General features: G+C 44.3%; 1 protein-coding gene and 1 long non-coding RNA gene across 7 annotated transcripts; one reads left to right on the top strand and one right to left on the bottom strand.

Moving 5' to 3' along the window:
• Positions 1–969: 969 nt before the first annotated feature.
• On the bottom strand, positions 970–8,189 carry ZBTB14 (zinc finger and BTB domain containing 14). 3 transcript variants are annotated; one of them, XM_059894072.1, is made up of 3 exons: positions 7,787–8,189; positions 5,343–5,426; positions 970–4,198 (listed from the first exon to the last, which is right to left on the bottom strand). In XM_059894072.1, exons 2-3 carry the CDS (start codon positions 5,343–5,345, stop codon positions 2,852–2,854), a joined length of 1,350 nt encoding a protein of 449 aa, XP_059750055.1. In that variant the 5' UTR covers positions 5,346–5,426; positions 7,787–8,189; the 3' UTR covers positions 970–2,851. The 3 variants fall into 3 exon arrangements, with proteins under 3 accessions (XP_059750055.1, XP_059750054.1, XP_059750056.1); XM_059894071.1 differs by lacking the exon at positions 7,787–8,189 and adding an exon at positions 6,771–7,143; XM_059894073.1 differs by lacking the exon at positions 7,787–8,189 and adding an exon at positions 6,638–6,733.
• LOC132347505 (uncharacterized) lies at positions 6,778–23,369 on the top strand. Of its 4 annotated transcripts, none has more exons than XR_009497210.1 (5): positions 6,778–6,950; positions 10,967–11,095; positions 12,493–12,734; positions 20,217–20,257; positions 20,644–23,369. It is a non-coding gene; the product is annotated as an uncharacterized LOC132347505 (long non-coding RNA). The 4 variants fall into 4 exon arrangements; XR_009497212.1 differs by lacking the exon at positions 6,778–6,950 and adding an exon at positions 7,588–7,881; XR_009497211.1 differs by lacking the exon at positions 6,778–6,950 and adding an exon at positions 7,588–8,125.
• Positions 23,370–23,406: the final 37 nt, after the last annotated feature.

Raw genomic sequence — 23,406 nt, 5'->3', positions numbered from 1 at the left:
AGACTAGAACCCTTATCACACTAGTTCAATTCCACTTACACAAAGGGCTTTTACATCTGCCCTGCGAACTAATCACCACTAACAGCGTTACTCCGGAAAATGAATTCCAGGCTCCCAATGACTAAGTTACAGATAACCTTACAGGACATAATCCATTAAATTGGAAACTGTATCAACTTGCCTCACTCTCTCGACACAATTTTTTTCCCCCAACACAATAGGAGGAATTTGTTAGTATCAGCCTCACTTGATGGTGACCTCTGTAAGGTCTAAAAATTCTAAATTTGTGATCAAGTTAATTAGCAGGCAGATAACCTAAATTTTAGACTTCCTAAAATTCCCTTCCTCAATCACTGCCAATGCCGTGCAAGTTGGCATAAAAAGCTAAATCAAGTTTGTAGACATTCTCTTTGGACAAATAGAAAAAGGGTAGGTGGTTTTTGTATAATGAAAAAGTGGTAACGTTGACATTGGAATTTCCTTCCCTCTCACAAGGCAGATTCAGTGTAAGCATGTTTCAGAATTACCTCCCTGTGATGGGAGGTACCCTTGAACTGCTGGACATGAGATGAGGGTTTCATCATCCAGGGGACACTAAAGCCAGCTGGGTGGGGAGAGGCAGGCTTAATGACCAGGAGACAGGACAGCTGCCATGTCATGACCTTGCTGCTGCCCAGAACACAAGGAACACATGCACAGATGCACCCAGCACCGGTGGCAGAAATTACAACACAAATATATTTCTCATGCAAAATAGGACAAATGACACATATTTACATGATGCAAATAAAGTGCTGAATATTAAGCTTTCTTTTTGGGGTACCACCATGCTTAGGTGGTTTCAATGAGGGTTAATGCCACACGGTGAACTTGCAATTCTGTAAAACCAGGACGAAGACAGTATAGAAAATGCACTTTAGTAGAAACCTGGGTATGTGACAGGTTGCTAAGAAAAAATGAAAACAGGAATGACAGAAGTATATTTTCTTTTATATACAAAAACGAAGGCCCCAAAAATGATTTGCTGAAGTAGCTATCCACAAGATGTTAAATTATTTTTCCTTTGCTTTGGTTAAAACAGTCTAGGAACAGCAATCGGTTCCCTTTCTACTAATAGTATATAAACACAGTGACAGGACTACTTTTAGGAGAAAATAATCAACTTTTAAGAAAAAAAATTAAATTAATTTTAAACTAAATTAAACATTTACCAATAAATAAGTTTCTTAAAAAGGTAGCATCTTCATCCTACAATCTTGGGCATAACATATACACCAATTTAAAAAATAAAATTTATCTCACAATTATAATTACAGGTGTTAATGCAACAAGCTAGGAAATGAAATTAATATATCTTTAAAAAAAAATCCTAGCAACCAAAAATAAATTTTAAAAATTGACATTTTTCAAAAATGGTACATTCTAAAATAATTAATATTTTATTACAGAACATAATTCAAACTATTGATGGTATTTCAATATATTCCTAAAGAATGTTTAAAAAGAAGTTTCATACACCAGAATTGGAACAGCACTTATAATTCCATTTTACAGCTATGAAAAGGCAGTCAACTTCCACTTAAAAGTGTAACCAGTGATGAAATATACTTCAAAAACATAAACATTTGGTCTGACAATCTTTAATACTGGTTAAAAACAGACTGATGTTTGTTGCTGATGGAAGTAACTTTAATCCAATGTGCAAAAAAAGTGCAGCTGTCTACTTGTACTTGAGATACATAAGACCAATGCTTCTGTACTATTTACACACTTAAAAAATTTTAAACGTATTGATTTAAGGAAGGACACTGCATCTCCTTTATGGATAAATCATGTGCTACAGAGAGCCCAAAAGCTTGATGACACTCTTTTAAGTTACACAAATGTATCCGAAGAGGCATACCTGTTCTTGTCCTAATTTTGATCCTAAACAAAAATCCAATTTCAAAATCAATTAGGAATTTATTTGATCTAGGAAATCTTGGAATTGTGGCAAATGTGCAAGCCTTGTCTCTGAGAGTCAGGTTCCTATACTCCTTTTTCTAACCCTCTCATCACTGGTCCATCCCACAAACCCCGTCGGCTGCAGAGTGGCAATGCCCAAAATAAGAGGAATGAAAAAACTCAGCCCTCAGACCACCAACATGCCTTCGGGACGTGTGATGAAACCTTTGGGGGGCAGGTGTGGGCAATCAAAAGGGATGAAGAAACATTTCAGCAAAGCAACCATTATTTGTCCACAAAAACCATGAAAAACAGTGACAGAAAATTAACAAACCAAGTATATAAATCTGAGACCATTTTGCATTTCCACAACTTGTTTTCACATCTGCGCACGCAGGGTTCTTGGTCAACCACCCACCCGTATTTTCTGCGTCGACACAAAGTACTTTTACCAAAGTTCTTAAAAATGCTGTTGTAACCCTAAGTCACATAGAACGGTGATGATCAGGAAATCAATTCATTCAATTATCACTCTGTGCAGTGCGCTCCCCGGTGCAGCAAGCGGAGAGAGGAATTTAAAAAAGGGACAGAAGTCTCTCACTTCTGAACTGGACACAAGAGTTCTCAAAATTAAAATCAGAAATCATAAAAAAGTGGGGCGGGGGGTGCGGATGCTTACTGGCAACATTAATACTAGACACCAGACGGGACAGTGAAACTGTTTGGTCAGAACCAAGGAACGGTATTTCCTTGAAAAGTTTTCAAAACACCCAACCAAGCACTGCCTTAAGTCCAGCGAGTACAATGCTCCGTAAGTTTCCACTGAAATGCAGCGGCTGGCGTTCATGGGTCAGGATGCAGGATGCCGGCGGAGCACCCCTGCCCCGAGCATCCCGGTCCCCCGCCTCTAGCTGCAGGCGATGGTCTCCAGCTGCTGCTCGGCCTCCGCGGCCATGGCCGCCGCCTGCAGCTGCTCCGTCTCGCTCTGCATGGCGCTGGGGGTGACCTGCTTCCGCTCGCTGTGCATATTGTTCTCGTGCCGTTTCAGATCCGACGCCTTGGCGAAGGCCTTGGTGCAGGAGCCACACACGAAGGGCTTCTCGCCCCGATGCCTGCGCTCGTGGTCCTTGAGGTGGGACTTGTGTTTGAAGGCCTTGTCGCACATGTGGCAGGCGAAGGGCCGCTCGTTGCTGTGGACCCGCTCGTGCTTCTTCAAGTCCGGGGCGCGGATGAACGACTTGCCGCACACCTCGCAGCTGTAGGGCTTGTAGCCCGTGTGGATCTTCAGGTGCTCCTTCAGGTGGGCCTGGGTGGTGAAGCCCTTGGTGCACATCTCGCAGACGAAGGGCCGGTCGGCCGTGTGCAGCTTCTCGTGCTTTCTCAGCCTGCCCTCGTCCGAAAACGTCTTCCCGCAGGCCTGGCAGGCGATCTGCTCCCGGTGGTGGCCGTACAGCAGGTACTCAAACTTCATGTCGCTGGCAGCTGTGGTCCAGCCTGGGGTCTGTTCATCCTTCACTTCGCTCATCCCATCGTTAAATGTTAAGGCTTGAGGGGTCTGGGATCCCAGATCCTTGGACTCGGGGGTCTCCATGGATTCGACTTCCTGGCCATAGCAATTGACTTTCCGCACCTCCTCACTCCCCAGCTCTTTCAGGATCGCTTCCTGGACCCTGAGTGTCGTCGTGGGTGACTTGCCGTCCTCCTGACTTGGGGGGGTGCCTTCTACCGTGTCATCGGAGGGACTGTCGTCTTGGTCTCCGATTTCCTCCACGTCATCATCCTGAGTGTCAGCGGCATCTCCAATGGGGCGATTGATCTTGAGGCAGTACTTGCTTTTGGACTGGCCGTTATTTTCGTCGGGACTGGACACGTCCCGCTTCTGAGAACAGAGTTTATCCAAAAATCGGATACCGAGAATCTGACCCGATGACATCATTAAGTTAACATCTTCTTTTTTCACAGAAATCTTTGCCGTGTACATGTAATTCAGGACCTCTTCAAATATATCAGAACGGAGAAAATCTATTTCTATTACTGAAGAGCTATCGACCTCAAGCTTCTTGAAAAGCTTTTTAAAGTAGGTGCTGCAGGCGGCAAGGACACACCTGTGCGCCCTGAACTTGACATCCTCCACCACAATCGCGATATCGCAAAATTCTCCTTCCAGGCGCTGCTCGTTTAGGGTTTTCAGAAACAGAGTTTTATGATCATCGTCATTGTATTTAATGGTTTCAGACATACTGATGAAAAACTCCTACAAAAAATGTTTAAAAAAATACTTTGGTAATTATGCACAATACTTTTTCCATACAGAAAATACAGGGAGATTCTCATTTTCTGATCAATTTCCGGTCCCTAACAATTTCAGAAAGTCAATGTCAGGAGTGGTGCAAGAACATGAGGAGAAAAGACGGATCCCAACTTAGGGATATCCATATTGTTCCTTCTACTTATCTTCACTGTACTCCGCATTTGCCTACTCACAGTAACAGCAACTTCTACTGAGCACGTAATAACTGCCTGGCATTGTGCTACATGCTTTTCTTTCCACGTCTTCACAAATGCAATGACCAGATGGCCTTGAGAGACAGGTATTACTACCCCACTTTATAGATGAATTGAGGAACCTGCCCAATATTCTAGCTATTTAGTGGAGTATCAGGGCTCAAATCCAGGCACTCTAGCCCCCAAACCCGTGCTTCCTGACAACTACAGGTAATAATGACAAATAACTCAGCTTCAAGGTTTACGAAACAGGTCTCCAGCAAGCATCCACCAGTGCCATCTGCTGCGTCTACTCTAATTTCACGCAGAGGAAGATTCAGTAAAATTTCACACAGAGGAAGATTCAGTAAAATAACTAGCAGCTCTCAGTGTTCTGCTTCCTTGACGGAAGAGACAAATTGCTGCTGCAGAACCAGAGAGGGATATCATTGCCAGAACATTCCATTCAGTGTTGTCTTCTAGTCTTTCCACACCAGTTTTGGGCCACTTGTGAACAAGGGTCAAGGTTTAACATGACCCTCAGAGAATCAGATGACATTTGGGAAGAGAGTGACGAGAGGCTTCAGCCCCTCTGGATGCCGATCTATCTGCCATCCAGATCAAAGTGTCATCAAGATTGGATGCAGTTGACAAGTGCTGCGAGTGTTTTACAAGCAAAAGAAATCTAGAACTGGCATGGAAGACATCTGCCATGTGTTAAAGTGATCTTTTTAAAATAATGTGTCCTGTTGTGATTTTCAAAAACATTGTTCTTTTCTTTTATTCAACAAAGTATAAATATGAAGAAAATACATATGTCTCCTAAAGAATGCTAACACATAATTGAGAGAGAGACATTTTAAAGCTAACACCAAACAATATTTTCAGGACTTAATATCCAAAGTCATAGTTACCATGAACAACTCAGGCTATTATCTTAATGCTTTAAACACCAAATTCTTCGGATCAGAATAATTCTGATCAGGGGCACGCCAGTCCTACAAGAGAAAAGGACATACAAGAGTAAGGTAGGCTCTTTCCCTATCCCAAATTCTAAACAAGAATGTTTTCAAGAATTGATTTTTAAAAAGAAACTTTCCTTTTTTGTCTTGCCATTGGCACCTGTACCTATTTTCAGGTTGGGAACACAGAGGAGAGTGGCTGGCAGCATCAGGTCCAGCTCTGAACAGATACGAAGGAGAAAAGGTAAGGGCTGGAGCACTTGCAGCCTGCAGGGGGTGTGTGCCGGGAATGGGAAGGATGGGTTGGAGAACCACTGAGGGATTTCCCCTCACAAAGCCCGTGTCCGTATTTGTAAGGATGTTGATTGCGGCACAGATAGAGTAAAAGCCAGTAAATGCCCCCTACCCCTACCATTTCCTGTTGGATACACAGCCTTCCACATTTTTCTCTAGGCTCATATAAACATAGAGTATATATACTTTTAACAAATATAGACAAAGTTAGAGAGGTACATACACCCAACATTTAACATTGGAGCAGAGGGAACAGTAGCTGCTTTCTTCTATCCACACTTGTGTGTGATGTAACATATGTTACTTAAGCTACTCTGGTCTTGAAGCTTGCATTTGAGAAATCCAGGTGTTTTTGCCTCTATCCCTACAGGGAAACTCAAAGGATTCTAGATTTTTGCGAGTTTTAACTTTTACCAGAGGAACTCCATGCTGCAGACTAACATCCTGAAAAACATAAAGTCTCCTCTACTGAATGGTGACCACACAAACTTGAGTGTGGTAGGACCAGAGTCCTGAAAACCCTCCAAAGTTCCCTCTAAGGAAAAGCAAAAACACCGTTAAGCTGCCTAAAGTGGCAGGCTGTTTTCTTATCTGCCAAGTGTGAGGGTTGAGCAGAATTATTTCTAAGGATGCTTCCTACTCTGCCTGTTCCCTGGATGCACCCCAGCCTGTAGTCACCCCCAAGGGAACGCAGCCAGGCGAAACCTTCCTACCGGGTCACTTCCTACAGTTGCCAGTCGCTCTCCCTAGGGCTTGTGGGATAAAAGCCCATGGACCAGGCCCAGGAGTGGTGTACAGTACCCATGGCAACATAGGAGTGTGCTGGATTTTTTAATTTTTTTTTTTCCTTTTCTGGTCAGTGTGTTATTTGGCCCCCACTCTCTCTCCAGATCTCTGAGGACCATTTTTTTCTGTTGAGATGCTAAGTTCAGGTGAGTCAAGCTGGAAGATACCCGTGGCCAGTATCCCTGCAGGTGGAGGGAAAGATGAAGACCAATCACACGTCCAGAACGAAGCTGCCCCTTTATTACGCTTCTCCAAACCGCCGCGCAGGGCCGGAGCGAACTCCTGTAAAGCCGAACTTACATAAGCGGCGGCGACGGCCGCCTCCCCGACCCCGGGGCCGCCGCGACAATGGCGGCGGCACCACTTCCCGGTCAAAAGCTGGCAACTTCGGGATGCGGAGGAAGCAGGGAACGGAGCGGAGGACCCAGGGAGCCTCCAGAGCCTCTCCAAGCCTCGCTCCCATCTCTTTCTGCCCAGGAGGTGGGGGACGGGATCAAGCCGTTTGCACTGCTTCCCGAACAAAAGCTCCCGCCCGGGGAGCCGAGAGGTGCCAGGGCCGATTTCCCTTTTAGAATCCGGCTTTTCGGCGCAGGCTGGGGCCGCGGCTCCGAGCGCGGGAGGGAGGACCCACGGCGGCCCCGGCGGCGGGGAGCGGGAGCGGGTGTGCGGCCCGGCTCCGCAGCCCCGCGCCGCGCCGCGCCCCGCTCCGCCCGCGAGCCCGGAGCTCGCGCCCCGCGCACTCCCCGGCCGGCTCGCGCCGGGCCCTCCCCCGCCCTCCCGCGGCCGGGGGCGGGGGCGGGGGCGGCGCGCGGCCGGCTTCCCGAGCTCCGCGGGCGCTCCCGGGAGTGCGAGCGCCGGGGTCCCGGCCCCCTCCTCCGAGGGCGGCTGGGGGCGGCGCGGCGGAGCCCGCGGAGCGGAGGGGCGGCGCCCGGCGGGCCGCGCTCGGCGCCGGGTTCCGGGCCGTCCCCACCCCCACCGCGGTGCACTGCGGCGGTGCGAGCGGGGGCGGCCATGAACTCCGCCGCCGAGGCTCGGCGAGCGCGCGCGCGGGGCCGCCACTGCCGCCGCCCGGCCGCTGCCCGAGCCCGCTCGCCGGCCTGCGCGGACCCCGGAGCGCCCAGGCCCCTCGCCCGGCCCCGCTCGCGCCGCGCCGCCGGGGCCGCCCACACATCCTGGAGCTGACTGGTGCCCCAGAGCGCGGCGAGAACGCGCTTCTTCCGGGCAGCCCCGCCGCGCCAGCCTCCGGCCTCCCCCGCGCCCCCGCGCCCGCCTCGCGGCCGGCCCGGGCCCCTTCCGCACCCCCGGCCCGCGCTTACCTGCAGCCTGGCACAGCCACAGACACTTGCCGTGGGTTCCCCGCGCTCACTGCACGCAGGCCGGGGACGGGATGGACGCGGGGCGCGGGGGCACGGTGGGTGGCAGTGTGTTTTGGATTTTTTTTTTTTTTTTTGGAGTTTGGGGAGGGGGCGGGGTGGGGAATCGTGCACGTCCCTGATGGTAGGAGCCCTCCTCCTGCACGAGCACAGAATGTCTAGCCGGCCGTGAACACCCCCACCGGCACCCCCCCCCCCTTCCCGTGCATGCGCGGTGCGGGCGAGGGGGAAGGCGCGCCGCCGGTTTGCGCAGGCACGGAACCCGACTGGGCCTCTAAATGGGTGAGCAGGGAAAGGGTTAATCCGGGACCTTGCGACGCTTTCGTTGGAGTCTACGGGGCCGCCCCGGGAGGGCCCTGGCCTGCGCACGCGCGCGCACGCGCGCGACTTGGGGCGCGCGGAGCCCGCGCGCGGGAGAAGCGGGGGGCGGGGCTGGGGCGGGGCTTCGGGAGCGGTGGAGCGAATGCACGAGCGCCGCTCGCGGGTACCCGCCCCGCCTGCAGCTCCCGCCTCCCGCTTGGACTCTCGAGCTCCCGCCCGCGCCCGGCGCCGGCACAGCCCCGAGGACGCGGGAGCCTGGCGCTCCCGTGCGTGTGCATGTGCGTGGGCAGTGCCGCCTTCGGGCGCGCGCAGGCCGGGCGCTGCGTCTGCGGGGCTTTCCCGCGACTCCAGGGCGGGCGACCCGGGCACCCTCCCCTCCGCGCACACCGGCGACAGCGAGACGCGCGCTTGCGGGCGTTGGGTCTTAGCTGGTACCTCTGCCACATTTTTGTATATGGGGAAGTGGTAGGCACTCAGTAAACATTTGCAGAACAAATGTAAAAAGTGACACGTTTCATTTGGAATGTAAGGGGCGACCCCAGTCCCGCATGAGAAAGGGATCACCCCTAAAGCTCTGGATCCAGCCAGGGGCGCGCCCACGCTCCCGCATATCCCCGGAAACTCGCAAGGAAAAGTCAGGGGGGCTGGAGGCTGTAGCTTAACCCTGGCAGTGGAGCACCTGGGCTCGGTTTCATTTGCAGCTCCCCCGGAGAACTCGGATGACTCAGGACTGTTTCCTACATCCCTGTTCAGCAAAGTAATGATTCCACTGCTGTGGAAGCATCGTCGCGTCCCCTCTAACGCGGTGACGGACCTGGGAGGTCCCTCCTGCTCCCGTGTTTTCTGCTCACCTGCACACAAGAAGCTGGACGGCCCCCCAAGGCTCCGTAGAGTCGCTTGGGGGGCTTTATCACACTTGCTTTAACAGCGTTTCGCCAGAACATTCGTAATTTAATCTAAAAATTAGTGCAGGACCGTCCACGTGGGCTTGTGTGATGATTACAGAAGATAATGCTTGTAACAGGTACATAAGGCACATAAACTTTAAAGAAATTATATTGTGATTGTGTTAAATTCCAGAGACATTCTGTACGGTCCGAGGTGATTTTGTAGTACTAATTGACGTTGGTTTCAATATTTCGAAAGGTGCTTTTTATACACATCCTTTTTGATGTTCACAAAAGCATGGGGGTTAGTGGGTCTATTGAATGAAGCAGGGTAGAATAGACCAGTTCTAGAGTCAGACATATGCAGCTCAAATACAGGGTACATTATTTAACTTCTCTAAACCTCACTCTTGTTCTCTGATAAGAGCCGGGAATTGTGAGGATTAAATGGAATAATGCTCAGTTAAGTGCTTAGCTCTAATACTAACCTGATGGTGTTAAATGACCTGCCAACTCTCTGTGGATAGCGGGTTTAAGTGGCAGGGGCAGAACAGGAACCACCAGAGTTCAGGCCCACACTTGACACCTAGGTGGCCATGTTCCCTCTGATGCCATGCTGGGCCTGGTTATTCTTACATAGCTTTTAAGGTTACACGTCAATCCTGTCTGTGTTTTTATAGGGGGATAGTAATAGTACTATATCATAGGATTATGTTCTCAAGCACTAAAGCTGTCACTTCATTTAACAGTGTGTCTGATGCACCCCCCCTTCTCCCATACCACTTAATTGCGTAGGTTTATACACTCATTCTGCATATATTTATCTGTCTACTATGTAAAGACTGTCTTTTTGCATATGGCTAGGTAAAGTCTTCTCAGGATTTGACTAATTCGATCCAATTAAAATAGTTTCGCAGAGTTCTCAAGCACTAGAATGCATTTCTCAAGTGACAGGTTCCATGACATCTTGGTTTTGCATCAATTAATCTTCCTTTTCGTTTGCTTTATGTGCTAGTCACTTGGTCTCTGCCTGGCTGTCCCTTACTTCATGGGAATCATGGGATGAGTCTAAATGAAAGGGGACACTCTGTGGGATGGAAAACTACAAAGGAAGGGCCTGACCCAGACCTGGCACCTCACCTTAACCCAGCAGCCTTACCCAGGCGCCGCCCAGCATTCATTAGGCCCTCAATAAATATGGGCGTACAGATAAGTGACAGCCCAGAACTCAATACCATGGGGAGTTATAAGGACACACTGTGGGGTTGATGGGGGGGGGGTGGGGTCAGGACCTTTCTGAAATACACAGACCTGAGGCCGTTGAAGGAAGTCTTCTTGCCTCTCCTGCCAGGAATGCTGTCACTGTACGTGGGACCCTCAGGCCAACAACTCTGCTGGGAACACCTGTTCCTCACCTGGGATGCCCGCAGCCTCCTCTTGAGTGGAGCCTGCTTGTTAGGATTGTGAGGCCTGGAATATGGGGCCTGTGGCAGGAGTCTGGGGTGCCAGGGTCTAGAGTGGCTGTGAAGCAGCCCCCAAGGGACATTGGTAACGTTAGATCATTTGGGTGGAGTTGATTTCTCCATCACATTGATCTTGGGCCCTCTGACCAGTGGAAGATGGGCAGACAAGAGGGTGCATGAGTTCTGAACAGAGGCTTTGAGAAGCAGCCTGTGTTCCACTCTCCCGCCAGGGCTTGTGCGGTCCGCCGTGAGGGGACCGGGCCCCAGGTTGCCACTGCCTCTTCTGTCTGGGCCCTCAAATGACAAGCAGTCCTCAGAGAATGAAGCTGACCTGAAACCCAAGCCCAGCCAAGCCCAGGCAGGCAAGAGCTCATCCACAAACCCATGAGTGAGAAAGAAATGCTTGCTTTGTTAGGCACTGGAAGACTGTGTTTTATGCTTTGTTATTGCAGCCAAACCTGAAACACCTGCACAAGGAAAAATATCCCACCAAATGGCAGGAGCACCCTCCCCTTGCTGCTCTGAAAACACTGGACACAGTAAATGAACAAGAAATAGATCTAATCCCTGATGACACGGAGGTATGGATACACACATTCAAATATAATCACATAAATAATTATACAATTGCACACTGTGATAATGCTACTAATGAAAAGTTACACATCCCAGAGTCTTATGGTAAAGAGGAACTCATACTGATTGAGAACTCAGTGAAAGCTTCTCCAGAGATGTACATTTGAGAACAGAAGGATGAGGAAAGACAGGCATCTTCGGGGTTGCGGGTAGCATTTCAGGCAGAGGGAGAATAGCATGAACGAAAGGGTGGGAGGGGCTTGGTAGCTTGAGGCTCTGTGGGAGGACAGAGTGACCGGAGCCCAGTGGGCATGAGATAGGTCAGTGGAACGGCGGAGCTCAGCACATCTGGGGCTCTGTGGTCCATAGTGAGGGCTGTGGATTTTATGCTATGCATAGTGAGAGCCATCAGGGGCTTTTCTTTAAAACTAACATTTACTTAGGTAAGCATATTAGTCTCATAACTAGGGTAAATGCAGCCCTTGGAATGCAGATACGGTCTTTGAATTTCAAATACCTCCAATGGCACGACTGCTCCTATAAAACTTTTCCCATAGTTCAGGTTATGGGGAACATTTTCGACACCATCAACTGAATTACTATCTTTCACTATCTAGAAATAAAAGTTAACAATTTACTCATGAAATTTACTTTTGAATAAAATACATTTATCACGCTATCCTAAGAAGTATTATAATATGATTCTGGTCAAACTTCCACATGAGCAACTGTATGACAACAGTAGCTTTGAAATGAAATGAAGGAAAATGGTAAATTAGCAGAGAGACAAAATATTGTTCTGTTTCTGGGTCAAGAGAAGAAACTTGTTAAATGGCAACAATAAAAATACTATACACTATCCAGAAATCAAATTTTAAAAAAGCAAATTACTAATGAGATTCACATTTATAGAATATACATTTATGGAACATTATCCTAAGAATTATGATCCCATGAAGTTTTCACTGGAGTTACTGTATAATCACTTAAATAATAGCAATGAAACCAAAAGAGAAAAAGCTCAAACTTATTTTAGAAGAAAGATAAAAAATCATTATTGCTGTGTTTCTGAATGATTTTAGGGGTCTTGCTAAGAACAAAAATATTGTAATTATACTACCTACAAATAGAATAAAATGGAAGCAATTAATTGATAAGATTCACATTTAAATAATATACAGTTATAAAACATTATTCTAAGAATTGCAATTATATCAAGCTTACATTTGAGCCATTGTATAATCTCTTAATAGCAATAAAACTAGAAGACAAAAAAAATCAAAGTTTCTTTAGTAGAAAAGGGGGAAAAGCACCTTGCTATAGTCCTGTATCTTCAGAAATAGGCTTATTGGAAGGTGGGTCTGCTTACCAGGTAATTCACTTCTGTTTTCTGGCTTTGTAGATACAAGATTGAATCGAGCCCTTGCTATGGATATTTCTTGTTGCCCATTTTGGTTGTGCTGGGCCAGGGAAGTCCCTTGGTGGAGCGAATTTCTGGGGAGGAAGAGAAGAACAGGGTGTCCTCAGGAACTGCCCCCGGGACTTCTCTGTCACATCTGATCTCTGAAGAGAGAGAGAACCTGGGCTGGCAGCTCCCTTTCAGGAGGGAGGGTTGAATCAAAAAAGTTCTGAACATCTTCCAAGGTAAGGAGCACCAGGACAAGCTTTGCCTTGCACTTGGGGAAGAAATGCTGCATAAGGATAGAGTTGGCTGAATGAAGGGATCCTTCCCCTGTGGGTTTGAACTTGGTGGGGCATCTGGTCTACCCTGGCCATCAGACCCTGGATCCTCATGCCAAGATAGCCTTTGCTCCTCCTCCTCTGGAAACTGGTCATCCAGAGGATCCTCTCATGGTTCTCTTGGGTTAACATTAGAGGGAGCTGGGTGAAGGGTTTAGAGGAACACTGTATATTTTTGATAACTTCTGTATATATAATATTATTTCAAAACAAAAAGGTTTACTGTATAGGTTTACCAGAATTATTTTTCTCTGGTTACTTTCAAGATTTTTTCCTTGTTTTTAGTTTTCAGCATTTTAGTTATATTTCTGGGAATGCATTTTATTAAGATTATCCTATTTGGGATTTATTGAGCTTCTTGAATCTGTAAGTTTATATATTTCTCTAATTTGGGGAAATTTTCAGCCATTATTTCTTCACATTCTTTCTCCTATTCTTCTGAGACGCCAATGACATAGACATTGGATTTTTAAAAAATTTCTCTTAGGATTATAATATTTTTCATTTTTAAAAATATTTGTTTCCCTCTTGTTCAGATTGAATAATTTCTGTTATCTATCATCAAGTTAACTGATTTGTCCTTTTGTCATCTCCAATCTGCTATTCAGCCCAGTGAGATTTTTCATTTCAGTTGTTTATTTTACTTCTAAAATTTCCATTTTCTTTTTCTTTTAGTTTTCTCTTTCTTTTCTGAGACTTTCTATTTTTTGATTTGTTTTAAGAGTGTTCATAATTGCTTGTTGGAGAATTTTAATAAAAGCTGCCTCTAAGTTTTGTTATTTAATTACAACATCTTTGTCATCTCACCGTTACTTTCTGTTGATTGTCTTTTCGGAAGTGAGTTGAGATTTCCTGGGTCTTTTCATATGGAGTAATTTTGGATTGAGCCTTAGGTATTTTCAATATTACATTACAAGACTCTGGGCCATGTGAAATCCTATGGAAAAATATTGATTTCTTTTTCTTTAAATTTTAGCAGACCATCAGCTAGGTTAAGTTCTGGTCACAGGTTTTAGCATACATTCTGTGGGCTCTTGCTTGGTATATTTGCATGCTATTTGGATGTGTCTCAAGTATTTTCAGGCACTGGCCAGTGTAGAACCTGGGCAGCAATCTGTTGGTTCAGTTCTCAAAGTCTTTAATGTGCTGATTAGGATCAGATCCACACATGTGCAGCTCGAAGGTGAGCCTAGGATTTGTCAACAGCTTTATGGCTGTTGCTTTCCTGGGCTTCTTCCTCTTTGTGACTCCCTGGCACCTTCTGCCTTACTGGGGCTCCCTTTTTCTATCCTCAACCAGAAGGTAGGGGAACTTGCATGACTGCCCTTGCATCTAGAGCCAAGTGGTTGGAGAACCAGAAGGAAAAAAATTGGTAAACTTGTTGCTGGTTTGGTGATAAGTTTGCTTATTTTCTGATACATTTATTTTAAAGAGCTATACATTTCTTCCTCGGGACTGCTTTCCCCTTCCCAATGTATTCTTCCATGTAGTTTTATTTATATTCAGTTCTATGTATTTCTTAGGTTTCCTTTATGACTTCCTTTTTTAACCCATGTTATTTAATAATCCAAGTGTGATAAATGTTATTTTGTTTCTAATTATATGGGAATTTTTTTGACCTCTCTTTTTTTATTTTGTAATTCTTATTTTGAAAGAATACAGTAAGAAGAATTCCTATATTCAGTTTACCTTTATCCAGATTTACCACTTGTTAACATTTTACCCCCATTTGTTTAATCATTTGCTCACTGGGTCCCTCTCTCTCTTACTCTTCCCCCTCTCTTTCCCCCTCTCAGTCTCTATGTATACACACACACACACACACACACACACACACACACACACTCACACATTTTTTTTTCTGAACCATTTTTTAAGAGTAAGTTACAGATATTATGCCCCCTTTCCCTAAATCTGTCAGTGTGTGTTCTTAAAAATGAGGACAATCTCTTCCATAACCACAGTACTATGATGAAAATCAAGCATTTAACATTGATACACTATTATCTAATCCACAGCCCGTATCCAAGATTTCACCAATAAGGTCCATTACAGCGTATACCTTTTTTATTTTTCCTGGTTCAGGATCCAGGGTTACCCATGGCATTTTTGAATTTAGCTATTATGGAGCTGTACTTTCATCATTTATTTCCTAACCTTTTTTATATGATTCAATACCAATACTGGTCCTTCTTCCAATTCTGTGATTTGTGTTATGCTAAAACATCTCTATGAGGATGTTTTGTATCTTTTAAATTTTAGACTATCAGGGGCAAGACTCCTTCTCTTCCCTGCTGTCATCTTCCCCATTGTCAGAGAATGTTGTTATCTTCTTATAGGCGGGCATTCCTAAAACCTCAGAAAAATTTTGGTTGCCATTTTTTCTTCTTCTCTTTACCTTGTGTCAGTTGCAAAGCTCAGCTACTTGATTTACAAGAGTAGAGCATTGATCTACACTTGAGAGTTTTCTTCATTTCTGGAGAACAAACCTTAAGATTTGACTTTTGTCCTTGAGCAAAGAATATTTCATCTGCTAAAGTGAAACACGTATTCTTATATTACCATTAAAAATATTTTATTCTCCTTGAGCTAGCATGTTACTGAAGCTGAAATTGGTCTCCTCTGGGCTTTTTTTTAAAAAAGGTGAACACTTTCGATGCGTGGTACAGCTCTTCATCCATCATATGGGCTGATGCTTGTCAATTACCCTTCGCCAACTCGGTGACAGTGTCTGGACACATGACACTCCAGGCTGTCTGAACCATTGCACTCCAAAAGAATGACACTTTTCTAATTTGCAACTGCAATTCACATAAAATCTCCTATTAATAATACTAGAAAGAAATATCTACCAAATTCTATTTATATCAAATTCCTTTCTCTGTGACCCAAACTGTTTCGGATTATTTTCCCACTACTTTTTGAAACTGGTCTTCTATCATGTTGACATTATAAGCCTAAAATATGTAAACTATGTGTTATATTATTTTTGATGTTTAGTGAGCTGTCTAGTTTATGGATCACATATAGAATCAAGTCATCAGTTTGCTTTAGAATTTAATGTTTTAATTTATCAAAATTATCATCATGATGCCAAATATGATTAAAACATTTCAAAAAAACTGCAAAGTATTTATCTTTAGTTCTGGTGAGCTAAAGTTATAGTTTCCTTTTAGGTACAAATAAAAAGGTATATTGGTAAATTGATTTCTCAGTCATGAGGACTTCACGTTCACCTTAGTAACTCAGTGAAAAACTGAAATAAAAATTTCTCCAACTGGAAGAGGGAACCCTCCTACACTGTTGGTGGGAGTGTAAATTGGTGCAGCCACTATGGAAAACAGTATGGAGGTTCCTCAAGAAACTAAAATTCAAATTGCCATATGATCCAGCAATCCCATTCTTGGAAATATATCCAGACAAAACTATAATTCAAAAGATACATGCACCCCTATGTTCATAGCAGCACTATTACAATAGCCAAGACATGGAAACAACCTAAATGTCCATCCACAGAGGAATGGATAAAGAAGATGTGATACACACACACACACACACACACACACACACACACAATGGAATACTACTCAGGCATAAAAAAGAATGAAATAATGCCATTTGCAGCAACATGGATGGAACTAGAGATTATCATACTAAGTGAAGTAAGTCAGAAAGAGAAAGACAAATACCATATGATATCACTTATATGTGGAATCTAAAATATGACACAAATGAACTTACTTACAAAACAGAAACAGACTCTCAAACATAGAGAAAAACTTATGGTTACCAAAGGAGAAGTGGCGGGGGAGGGATAAATTAGGAGCTTGGGACTAGCAGATACAAACTACTACATATAAAATAGATAAACAACAAAGTCCTACTGTATAGCACAGGGAACTATATTCAATATCCTGTGATAAACCATAATGGAAAAGAATATGAAAACTAATATATATTTATTTTTTACTGGATCACTTTGCTGTACACCAGAAACTAACACAACATTGTAAATCAACTATGCTTCAATTAAAAAAAAAAAAGAGGCTCCTGCTTCAATTCAGTCATTCACTTCACAAATGCACATTGAGCACCTTCTATGCATAAGGGATGGAGGACATAGCCATGAGCAAGACAGACATAACCCTGCTCTCAAGGAAATTATAATTTAGTCATGGAGGGGGAGGAGGGTGGAGAATTTGGTGTGGTAGAGGTAAAATAGTCTCACGATACCAGAACAAAGGGGTCAGTTGCTGAAAAAAAAAAAAAGATGTAGCAAATTGTAGCTGCAAATAAAGTCACCCCCAATAGATTAATAAGTTCACAATTAAATACTAGGTAGGGTCCTGGTAATGTTTTAGAAGAGACAGTCATCATGACTGTGACAGTAGTGAGTACCGTAATAATGGCTAAGACACAATGTAAGTTTCACTTCATTTCTAATATTCCTTAAAAAAAATCTTTTTGCCAAAGTTTGTTTCTCATATTTCAAAGGGAAAGGCCTTTATCGCATCTGTATTTTAGGGGAAGCAAACTGCAAAATGTTTGAAATTCATGAGGAGACACATTTGTTTCTGGCCCCAAACAATCCTCTATTCCCCAAAGACAAAAATTTCCAAATGTACCTTACAACGTCCTGGCAATCTCTGGAAGCTGAAAATATTCTAGTACCTGAGATTTCAGCTAAAAATAATTCTTTGATTTTTCTCTGCTGACAGGAGGGAGATTATGATATCTCCTTTAATAGATAAAGGTCCATGGAATGGGCGATATCTGATAACTTATCTTAAAAAATCTTCATGTGGAATGCTGGCTTTATTTTGAACTTCCAATCCAGCTCATGGGCATGCATGCATACTGTGTGTGTGTTCAGATTTCATTATTTATGATTCTGACATAACTTTAAGAATAGGCAGTTAGACAGGAAATAGAAGCAATTAGTCTCCTAGTCAGCATTTTTATTTATTGATGCTGACTCATAAATTCCTGTATAGGGTCACGTCTAGCCAACTCTTCCTTAATTTGCATGCAGTCACAAGAAGGAATTATGACCCTGAAATCACAGCTGGAAATCTCTCTTTCAGTTTTCGTGACTCCACAGGGCGTCCACTGATAACTGGCTTGTCATTTGCTCATTTTTACCTTTGCTATTATTTTATCCCCACACAAATCGCTTGCCAAATGTTTCTGGAAGCAGCACAGTTGTTTTCACTTGAAACAACCCACTGCTGGATGCTTATATTTCTTCTGCTATCAAATTCAGTAACTTGGTCCGAATTGCTACAGCTCTAGTCACAAGTAAATCAACGCTTCATGTGAAAGTTCTCATTTTTATTGTCGAGGTATTAAACGCAATCAAGACTCATAAAATGATTTATTCCCCTGTGGAGTAGAAAGGACAGTCATCAAGTATATCCAAAATCATTATAGTCACCACAGCAGCCAGATTGAACTAGAATCCAAATGATCTCTAGACTCTGTCATGCATCCTAAGTCCTTTTTTCTCTTATATTTGCTGGTCTTAGAAAAACAGATATTCATCCTAGTAGCCTTTAGTTGAGGTGGTCATTATGATTTTTGTACAGTGCTATGAAATTAACATTCACATGTATATTTCACGTGGGTCCCCTGCATGTAAAAATGCTTTTGGGAGAGCATTGGATTGGGAGAGTCAATATTTCTTTTTTCTTAATTAATTTCTTAATTTATGGATTTTTGGCTGCGTTGGGTCTTCATTGCTGCACGGGTTTTCTCTAGTTGTAGCAAGCACCACTCTTCATTGCGGTACACAGGCTTCCCATTGTGGTGGCTACTCTTGTTGCAGAGCACGGGCTCTAGGTGTGCGGGCTTCAGCAGTTGTGGCGCACGGGCTTAGTTGCTCCATGGCACGTGGGATTTTCCCGGACCAGAGCTTGAATCCGTGTCTCCTGCATTGGCAGGCGGATTCTTAACCACTGCGCCACCAGGGAAGCCCAAGTTGATATTTTAGAAATGGAGAAAACAAGACTCGGAAGCTAAATGACTAGTCCAGGATGATACAGGTACCAAGTGGCCCTGCGGATGCTGGAATCCTCTGACTCCCTGACAAGGCTACCCTCGCTGTACTCCCCTCAACAAACCAAATAAAACAAATGAAGTTAGAAAGTAGAGGCGATGTGTCTGACAATTGACAAAAGGATCTCATTGCTGGGATGGACAAGCAAACGTGACCTTTTGTTTGGTTCTGTTAAAAAACCATGATCCTCTGTCTTCCATTTGATGTCTGTAGTTCCTGGGGTTTCTTCCACGCCGTTAACCAATTCCATTTGATAGAGATGCCCTTTTGTCTAACGTTGCTTTTACTTTCAGACAATGAAGATAGTATGGGGTTAGAAATTTTATCAGCCTAGGTCTGAAATTCAATTCTGCTACCATTTGTGTGACCTAAAGGCATGAAAAAATCTCTCCCAAGCAAAACAGTAGATAAATGAAAATTTACCTCCTCATTGAATTGCTGTGACGATTTTAATGATAATTCCGTTTATGCATAGTGCCTGGCACAGCGAAGGTAATCCACAGATGCCTTTCCTTTGATATGATCATATTCTGCCTTCTGTGTGCATTTAGGTTATGTACTTGTTTTATAGTTACGGTGCACTGCAATGATGGCCAAGAGAATAAGGGAAAAATGAGACTAAGATGGATTCAATACACATCCTCTAAATATAATATTTATCTGGTCTAACATCTGTATTAGCATGATGAATTTCAATTAAAGTATCCAGAATCTCCTACTGGAGCAAAAATCTCTTAGTAATCTATACATGCAAATTATTTAAACCTTATATTTAGAAAATGGTGAACAATACCGAGATTCTTTTAATCCAGTGCCATAGACTCACATGAAAGGATGCGTGAACCTAAGTGTACCTGGTTAGCTACCATTCCCTCGTTTATTAAATAAACATTTATCGAGTTCCTTCCTGGAGCCTGTTAGTTTCCAGGTAGAGAAGCAACCAAAAGTTACGACGGGCATTCTTGAATTCTAATGTGTCGCTAATGTGGGGAAAGATGGGTTTCAAGTACACTTGGAATCCATATAATTTCAAAATTGACCTGACACTAAGGATTCCCTGCAACTATCAAGCTATTTCATGATGGCAGGTAACCGGAAGGGGGAGCTAGCCCCTTCTGTTCAGTGTCACCAGTGTTATTTCTACCACACTAAAGGGGTTACCTATCGCGAAGTGCTGCCTTCTGGCCAGCTGGCCCGAGACTCCTGGACACACCTGGGAAAATGGGAAAATGACATAAGAATGTTCCTTTCGATTTGGACTCTGATTTTACTCATGAATGTCAAAGGAAAAAGAAGCCTTAGATCATCTTATCCATGCCTCTATTTTACAGATAAGGAAACTGAGGCCCAGAGAGGCAGAGCCTTGACATATGTAAGTGTGCATATTTATACTAAAAATTAATCGTTGTTTATCTGAAATTCAAATTTAACTCAGCACCCTGTATTGTTATTTGCTGAATGTGCAAAGATGTCCAACAAAATAAAACATTAATCCAATGTAAGCCTTTAAACAGTGTTATCAGCCCCGTTTCTATAGTCATTTTCTTATTTTTAAAGGTCTCTATAGTATTCCTAATTCATATTATTTGAGGATCTGTAACTTCAAGGATGCCTTTCATTTGTTGGAGTGGAAATGATTTTAATAGTGATCTGAGATCATTTATATAATTGTAATTAAGCTTAAGTAAAGTACTTGAAATATGTATCCCCCATATTTAAGAATAATTCTAATTGGTAGTGGGTCCTTTTCTTTTTCAGATTTAGCCTGATAACCACTGAGAAAGGGAGAGACTGAGCCTACATTCAATTCGGAAAATGATTGGATCAGAGGTTCGATGATACGTTTTCAGCGAGTAGCCAATCAAGAGGATGGTGATAGAAATATCTGTGTCAGTATCAGCAAGGAGCCAGTCCCTTGCTGTTTCACAAAAGCCATAATCCCAGTAACGGCGATTTCTTCTTGTAACAAAGAAGACAGTAAAATCAAAGGGGAAATATTCAAAGTGGAATGAAAGGAATTGGCACTAGAAAAGATGATGTGGTGACTGGAGAAAAATAGGAAAAGATTTTAGAAGTTCTCCATTGTGGGGGGACTCTACAATCACTGGCTTTGTCTCTTGTCCAGTTTCCTTCCCTGTTGTACTAACCCTGTGCTTCCTGGGTGTCTGCTCGAAACCAGCAGAAAGAGGAAAGGTTTCCACACGCTAATAGGTAAATCCAAGCAGCCCGTGTCTGCGTGGAGCAACCAGTGACTCAGTAATGCTCAAAAGCAAGGTCAGAGGCAAAGCAAACCTGCCTTTCCCCAGATGCTTGGTGACTGGGTTCTAATAATCCACCCTGAAAGTTAGTGCCCAAGGGCAAGTATGCGGCAGAGCAGAGCCGGCACAGAAACACCTCAGTTCGTGCAGCGGAAAAGACAGAGGGTCAGAAGTTCTAAATCTTGGACACCACTCTACCAGCAACGAGCTCTGATTTTGGACAAGTTCTTCATCCTCTCCCTTTATGGAATGAAGACGTTGAACAAGACTAAGCTCCTTATCCTATGACGCTCCAAAGAACCTTAATTTAATTACCTTTTCCCCCAAACCCTCACTTCCCTTGCCCATCTTTCCCCCCAGATCTACCTAGCACAGCCCTAACCCTCAATCAACCCAACTCTTCTAATCTTTGTGTCGCCGCCCCCAGGCAGCTGAGAAGCACGGGAGAAAGTGTCGCAACTGAGAAGGTGGGTGCCACCCCCGATCCAGAGCGAGCAGCCTCCCCCTTCATGCGGCAAAGGTCCTCCCTCAGTTTAGAGAGAACAGAGAACCCCTCGGGTCCCTGCCTTCTGCCTGCTCTGCAGACTCACTGCCGCCACAAGTGATCTCCTCTTGCCGTCTCTGTAGAGGAGGGATCTTTCCCTGGACGATGCTCCACTGATTAGCATTTCTATGAGACATAACTTTCTTCCATTTTACTGAGGATTTCTTCAGCATAAAATGCTTACATAATCTATTATTTTTTAAAAACCCTCCCTTGTGTGTCCTGAGGGGCCGTTGCCTTTCTTGAGTTAAGCTCTTCGAAAGGGTGGTCTGTGACAATCATGCCCACTTTATTTCAATTCCCTCCTTCATTCACTTTTACCCGGCTTCTGCCCCGGCCACCCCAAGTGAACACCCCTCTCCAAATTATCACCTGCCTTATTGCTAAAGCCAGAGGACACGTTCTAGTCCTCATGCCTAATAGCACTTGCACTGAAATGTCCTTTCCCTTGGCTTTTAGAATCTCCCTCTCTCTCTGTCTCCACCTTAAATGTTGATCTCCCACCTGGTAGTGTCTCAGGCTCTTCTTCCCTGGTTGGATAAATTTACCAACTTTCTAGATTTCATTTTTCCAAAACCGAACTAGTCATCCTGCTCTCTAAACCCTCTATGTCCTTCTCAACTTGAGGGACCAGCAGTCACTTTACCACCAATATCAGAAACCTTAACCCCATCCTTGAATTCACCATTTCTTTCACCTTCATTATAATTGGGCATTGAATCAGTATCAGTTCCACCTCTGTAATGTCACGCTTGTTATCAGGCAGATCTGATCTTGTCATCACCACCAACCACCTCTGAGACGCCACACTGAAAATTTTCAGAGGTTCCAGAGCACCGACAAGATACAGTGCAGCTCTTCGCCATGGACCGCAAAGCCTTCTGAGAGCCATCACTTACATACTGCACTGATCGCACCTCCAGCCACTCTGCGCTGTTGCACTCTGTATTTTTGTCAGAACAAGTGCCTGTGGTCTCCAGAATATCTCATGCTGGTACTCACCCAGGGACTTTGCACATCCTTCTCCTTCTGCTAAATTCCTCTGCTCCCCATGTCAGCTGACTCGAGTCTACACATGCTTCAGACTCAGCGCCAGTGTCTTCTCCACAAAAAGTCTTTCTTGCTGGGCCAGTCTTTGTTGGTCTAGCCCACTATCTGGAATATAGCAAAACTTTTCAATGTTTTTGAAAGTTCAATGATCTGCTTCAATGATTTTCTCTTTTATTTTACTTTTTAAAATTTTATTTATTATTATTATTATTATTTTTGGGGGCTGCGTTGGGTCTTCATTGCTGCACGTGGGCTCTTCTCTAGTTGCAGCGAGCAGGGGCTCCTCTTGTTGCGGAGCATGGGCTCTAGGAGCACGGGCTTCAGTAGTTGCGGCGCACGGGCTTAGTTGCTCTGTGGCATGTGGGATCTTCCCGGACCAGGGCTCGAACCCGTGTCCCCTGCATCAGCAGGTGGATTCTTAACCACTGCGCCACCAGGGAAGTCCCGTGATTTTCTCTTTTAAGCAAGTCAATTTACCCTAATTTCATACGCCTGACCTCTAAAGTACCTCAACTTTATTTGTGCTTCACTTACTCTTCTTTGGGTCTTTATCGCATTTTCAGTGTATCACTTTTAATTCTGTCTTACACAGTTCTTACAAAATATTTTCCAAATAAAAATGTTAAAGAGAAGCAGATGAAGGCATGGGATTAATAGAAAACTGTAAAA

Source organism: Balaenoptera ricei, chromosome 14 (assembly GCF_028023285.1).
Source record: "Balaenoptera ricei isolate mBalRic1 chromosome 14, mBalRic1.hap2, whole genome shotgun sequence".
NCBI lineage: Eukaryota > Metazoa > Chordata > Mammalia > Artiodactyla > Balaenopteridae > Balaenoptera > Balaenoptera ricei.
The sequence above is the reverse complement of the archived record's forward strand: the minus strand, read 5'-3'. Positions and strand labels throughout refer to the sequence as shown.